Here is a 6,118-nt window from a genome sequence, read left to right as displayed (position 1 = left end):
ATTGGCAAACATAAAGCAAGGTTGGTAGCCAGAGGATTTCTACAGAAACCTGGGCTGGATTACTCTGAAGTGTTTGCACCTGTAGCAAGACATGAAACAATCAGAATGATGATTGCAATAGCTGCTAACAGGAATTGGCCTCTGATGCATTTAGATGTGAAATCTGCATTTCTGAACGGTCCATTAGAAGAAGAAGTTTACGTGTCACAACCTCCTGGATTTGTGAAAAAGAATCAGGAAGGGATGGTGTACAGATTATACAAAGCTCTATATGAATTGAAACAAGCACTCAGAGCTTGGAATCAGAAGATTGATTTATTTTTCAAGAAGCAAGGCTTTCAGAAATGTGAGATGGAGTACGGTGTCTATGTTCAGCATACTTCTGAAGGAAATATGACTCTGGTATGTTTATATGTTGATGATATACTGCTGACTGGAAGTTCTGAACAGGAGATAGCCAAGTTCAAGAAAGTTCTGATGAATGAATTTGAAATGACTGATCTAGGCAAAATGACATACTTTATAGGGATGGAGTTCAGATACTCTGAGACAGGTATTATTTTGCATCAGCTCAAGTATGAATTAGAACTTCTGAAGAGATTTAATCTGAAGAATTGTAAGATTGTTATCACACCTTCTGATACAAATCAGAAACTGGATTCTGACTCTGATGGAAAGGATGTGGACGCTACAACCTTCAAACAGTTGGTTGGTTCTCTGAGGTACTTGTGCAATACCAGACCTGATATTTGCTATTCAGTTGGGATGGTTAGTAGGTTCATGAGTAAACCTAAGTGGTCCCATTACCAAGCTACTGTCAGGATTCTGAGGTATATCAAGGGAACTCTGAAGTATGGAGTATTATTTCCTTCTGGAAGAAAGGATGAGTCAGAACTTCTGAGTTATTCAGATTCGGATTGGTGTGGAGACAGAGTTGACAGAAGAAGTACGTCCGGGTACTTATTCAAATTTCTGGGAGGTCCCATTTCTTGGTGTTCCAAGAAGCAACCTGTTGTGGCGTTGTCAACTTGTGAAGCTGAATACATTGCAGGTGTTGTTACTGCATGCCAAGCTGTGTGGATTCTGAATCTATTGCAGGATCTGAAGATTAAAGTAAACAAACCTCTGAAGCTGATGATTGACAACAAGTCTGCAATCAATCTTGTCAGAAACCCAGTGTTTCATGGGAGAAGCAAGCACATTGAGACCAAGTATCATTTTCTGAGACATCAAGTTCAGAGGGGAGTGTTAGAAGTTGTACACTGCAGCACTCAGAAACAGTTGGCAGATGTTCTGACGAAAGCTATCAAGACTGATCAATTTCTCAGATTAAGGGATGGAATTGGTGTTACAAGTTTTGATGGAATATGAATTAAGGGATGGTATTAGAAGTAATTCATATTTATTAGTTGTACTATTTTCTTAGCCCCTAAGTTTGTTAGAGGGTATTTTAGTATTTTATCTTATTCTAGTAACCCTAGTTTTAGCTTATAAATAGGGTGGCAATCATTGTAACTTTTATCATGTTTTGTAGCCGTCATTCTCTTAATAGAATATTTCCGTTCATCATTTATTCTACCTTTGCACCAACACACCAGTGTAGTCATCAACACATCACCAACTAGAGATGAGTGAAAGTGTTGGAGGATCTATGCCTAAAATGGTATAGATGAAACATTAGTAATGACGATGCACAATTGTTATTAAAATTGTAAAGTAACAATAAAGGTGCAAATATATTACCATAACCAGCGTGCAACCTGATGTCATTTGCCTGGTCTTCCAAAGATAGCCTTCAGCCGACTTCAAGTATAAGTAAACAAAAAAGCAACCCCCAGTTGTACTCATGAATCCATTCGATCTCATTTGATACTTTCTCGAATGAAAGATCTAAAATATTTTCTTTCACTTCTTCTTCATAGATCCGGTACGTCAAAAATCACTACTCATGTTAAATTCATGTTGTTGTTGTTGTTATTGTTAAGACCCAAAACCCTATAGGTGTAATCTTATTGTTGTTGTTGTTTAAACATATTTATGTTATATGTTTATTGATGATGTTGTTGTAGTTTTGTTGAGAGTTTAATGTAAGTTATTGTTTTTGAGTTATTGATGATATTGTTGTTGTTTAGTTGTTCTTCTTTCTAATGTTATGAAAATCTATTTGTTGTAGTTTAGTTGTTGTTATTGAGTTTGATTTTGACATTGATATTGATATTAAGATTATGTTTTTGTGATTCTTTGTGTATCTCTCATTTTGTTCTATCGAGTTGAGTATATTATATCTAATGTCGATTGTTTGTTTCGCTAAACACTCTATGAAGATATAGTCTATTAAATTGATTTTGAAAATAATAATATAAAAATTTATGTTGTATTTGAGACATATCTTACACTGATTAATGTTTTTCGATCATTCTACAACTCATCATTTATCTCATATTTTTTAATGATTAAAATTTCTCTAATACTTCTAAGTTTTGTTCAACTTTCGTTGATATTTGTTAATTTTCCAAAGCATTAAATTTTACAAATCATTATATTTTTTTAATGGAATTATAATATTGTACATACTAATACTAATATGATAAAAGCATAGAAGATGACATGAAAAACCCTAAAAAAAAAGAAAAGCTCTCACAAAAATTCTCACAAACTTTATAAATAGTCTTATTTCATTTCAGATACATTTTGTCCCTCGTCTTCTGTCAAATTTCTCAATTTGAAAGAAGAGCCAAGAATAACCTACAATGGCTTCCGATCAACCACAAGAAGAACCCAAAACCATTCCCCTCAAAATCTTAATAGACAGAGAAAACAACAAAGTTGTTTCCGTTGAAGCACCCAAACACTTCATGGACACTCTCTTCAGTTTCCTATCTCTTCCACTCGCCACCATCATTCGTCTCTTATCAACCAACAACAATGATCAACAACAACCACAACAATCACCATTACTCGGAAGCATCAAAAGCCTCTACGAAAGTGTACAAACCCTCACTCCAAACGACGTGTGGAATCCTGTATGCCAACAAATGCTATTGAATCCGAAGAATCCGTGTGAATCATTGTGCCAGAAACTGTTCTTGAATATTGATGATACTGAAGCATCAAGTGAGTTTTTTGTGTGTGATTCTTGTTACAAGTTTACTACTTTTCAGAACCTTGACTGCACTTGTGGAAAACCTACTAATAGACGGCCTAAGAATTTGGATTCTGAGGGTCAGGGGAATAGTACTAGTGTTGCTGTTGATGATGCCCTAAGTGGGGTTTTTGTGAAGGAAAATGGGTCATTGTTTTTGGTTTTTGATGATTTGAAGATTGTGCCTAGTTCTTTGGTGACTTCCATGCAGATGTTGATGGAATTAGGGTATTCAGATTTGAGTCAGTTAGAGGAAGTTACACACAACATTGGAAAGCAAGAGGTAATCGTTTTTGTAGTGTGTTGTGTTTGTATAATGTGTATATAAGTACGTGTATCACAATTATATTTTGTGTAATTGATAATTTTGGTGCATAAATGTGTGACAGTAGTCTCTGTAGCATTAACACTTTTGAAAAATGACACCAACCGACATAGTGTCGTTGTTGTCCGGTGTCAGATCTTCGTAGAATAATGCTCAAAATGTTGATTCCAATCTTATTGTAACTAGTTTGTAATTAAGTCTTCTAATGTAACAAGTTACATTGTTGTTGCTGCATGATCAATTAGTGCTCAATTGTGTGTTTTTCATTGCATCTTAGTGATTCAAATGCTTATGTAATGTGAAATTCTAGTAGAAGATTTTTAAACAGATGTTCCTTTTCTTTTTTATGTACAGATATTGAATCTTCTCAAGTGCGCCTTAACCTCTCATGAGCCTCTGACAAATACGTTTTTGAAAAGTAGCTCTAAGAACAAAGACAGCCAACCGAAGCAGTTTGCATCAGCGCTCAGAGTAAAAACTTGCACCAATGACATTAAAATGGATGTTAAGCTAGTGCGAAGTAAATCTCAGAAAAAGATAATCTTTGCAGAAACCTGCGAAAACTTTGTTGACTTCATTTTTAGCTTCCTTACAATACCATTAGGATCCATCATAAAGCTTTTGGATGGTAACTCTTTTGTTGGATGTATTGATAATCTATACAAAAGTGTGGAGAACTTGGACTCGTCCTGGTGTACAGACTCGCGCTCCGTGTTACTCAATCCTGGTGTCATACCGCAGTTTGGTTGTCCAAACCAGCCCCTCAACATTCCTCATGTACAAGTACAACTCGCCACATATTATTATGGTACAGGAACACCATTTCAACAGCATAATTATAATTATGGTACTCGTACAGTAGAACTAAAGGTAGAGGGAGGAGTGATTTCTAAGACAAAGGGATTGATTTATGATCCAAAACACTTGATTGAACTGGATCCAAGATCCCCGAACAGGTCAAAAGAACGTGTTGTGGGATTTGTAAAGAGACCGGCATTATATGCTGTAGGAGATGATCTAAAAGTGCAATCACTATCTGCAAATTTTTGCCTCTCATATTTGAAAGAACTGAACCTTCCTCTTGATGATCTTGAAGTGAAAGTGATAAGTATTGGTGAAGCTGAGGTAAAGTGCTGCTATTAGTCCTAAGTGTCACTATATAATCTATGAATATATCGAAATTACCAATACATCTTTGAGTATGACTTCTGTTAGTAATTTTATGAACCAAATTGATTAGCGAAAGGTGCATTCGAGAACAAAACTAACCAGTGAAATGCACATACGATACGATGACCAAACTTACTAACAGAAGACACATTCATCTATGTTTTTTTGTAATTTTGATACATTCAACAACACTATAGCGACAACGACTCTCACTCATTCAAGAATCAAAATAGTTATTTACTCTTTTGTTTTATTTGTTGTTGATACCTTCCCCTTGTTTGCATTTGGCAGGCTATTAGTCTCTTTGCAGCTTCCTTGACATCAAAATCTACTCTGACTAGTGGACTAGAAGACTTTTTTAATGTGCCAAAACAAGATTCAAATTTGACCTCAAAGTACATACAAACTAGTAGGCTTGATGAACTTGCAAAGGAGCCTAAACCAGAAGAATGAGTTATCATTCAGTTGCAGTTTCAACCTTTGTTTTGAACAATATATACAAGATTTTGGACTCTAATGGTTTGCAATTACATATTAGTACTTGTTTTTTGGTTTTTTAATTCAGTTTTATGGACTCAGTGGTGAAACACTTCACAAGTATGATATAATGGTAAAGTTTTAGTAGCACCTATGTTGGTTGGTATTGCTATCATTCTTCAACCTGTGTTATCTGTTACGCTGTAGTGTGTTTTTTTAAAGAAATTTTTAAATATATTTTAACAGATTTAAACATAAAAAAGGTGGATTGAAAATTTCTCATAATGTAATAGTCAACTTTGCAGTTTAATCTTCTCAATAAATAAATAAATAAATAAAATCAGTTTAATGAAGAACTTGATTAACGGTTAGAAACAGGACCTGCATCACCTTATCAAGCCCACTTAAATAGTACTATATTTGGGGAAATTAGTTTTCACACCATCCTAATTGGACCTATACCCCCAAAATACAAACTAACCAAAACACCTCTTATATTATATTATCTTCTAAATACTAATTATCAGCTAAGAAATCAAAACTTTTGAAATGAACAGTAATGCATGGCTTGATAAATTAGGCATGAATCCGCCAAACAGTCAAGTTAGAGAAAGGTTTGTGAAAAACAAATGGCTAACAGTCAAGTTAGAGAAAGGTTGTGAAAATTAAATGGTTAGAAAGTGTTTTGAAAGATTTCTCACTAACACCCTCATCCACAGAAGAGGATATTGTTCTCCACACAAAAATTTATAGTATTATTCTCATTAGTAGATTATTAATGCCAACCCAAACTTTAATAATTTGGTGTATTCTTCTAGATTACCAATCATTAAAATTTCTGAAAAGTCGAGACAATATAGTTGGAGTTCTGCTTATTTGATTACAAGTTGTTGAAGTACGAGTACAGAGTATAAGAGCATGTCCATTCTTTTATTGGTTAGGGATAGGCATGACAATGTTCTCCGTCCCAAATTCAATCGGGGATAGAGAATCAAAACTCAAAC

General features: G+C 34.7%; 1 protein-coding gene across 1 annotated transcript; it reads left to right on the top strand.

Moving 5' to 3' along the window:
• Nucleotides 1-2,694: 2,694 nt before the first annotated feature.
• On the top strand, nucleotides 2,695-5,297 carry LOC127100330 (uncharacterized). Its single transcript, XM_051037461.1, has 3 exons — nucleotides 2,695-3,425; nucleotides 3,822-4,592; nucleotides 4,929-5,297. The coding sequence occupies exons 1-3, from the start codon at nucleotides 2,751-2,753 to the stop codon at nucleotides 5,088-5,090; spliced, it is 1,608 nt and encodes a 535-aa protein (XP_050893418.1). The 5' UTR covers nucleotides 2,695-2,750; the 3' UTR covers nucleotides 5,091-5,297.
• The last annotated feature ends 821 nt before the right edge of the window (nucleotides 5,298-6,118 follow it).

The sequence above is a fragment of the Lathyrus oleraceus genome, chromosome 7, assembly GCF_024323335.1.
Source record: "Lathyrus oleraceus cultivar Zhongwan6 chromosome 7, CAAS_Psat_ZW6_1.0, whole genome shotgun sequence".
NCBI lineage: Eukaryota > Viridiplantae > Streptophyta > Magnoliopsida > Fabales > Fabaceae > Lathyrus > Lathyrus oleraceus.
Note: the sequence above shows the minus strand (reverse complement) of the source record. Positions and strands in the feature narration are given on the sequence as shown.

Bases quoted from the DNA above. Each gene is read 5' to 3' on its own strand.
- LOC127100330 (XM_051037461.1), top strand. From the start codon at position 2,751: ATGGCTTCCGATCAACCACAAGAAGAACCCAAAACCATTCCCCTCAAA. The intron at 3,426-3,821 runs GTAATCGTTTTT...TTTTATGTACAG, and splicing joins ACAACATTGGAAAGCAAGAG to ATATTGAATCTTCTCAAGTG. The intron at 4,593-4,928 runs GTAAAGTGCTGC...TGCATTTGGCAG, and splicing joins TAAGTATTGGTGAAGCTGAG to GCTATTAGTCTCTTTGCAGC.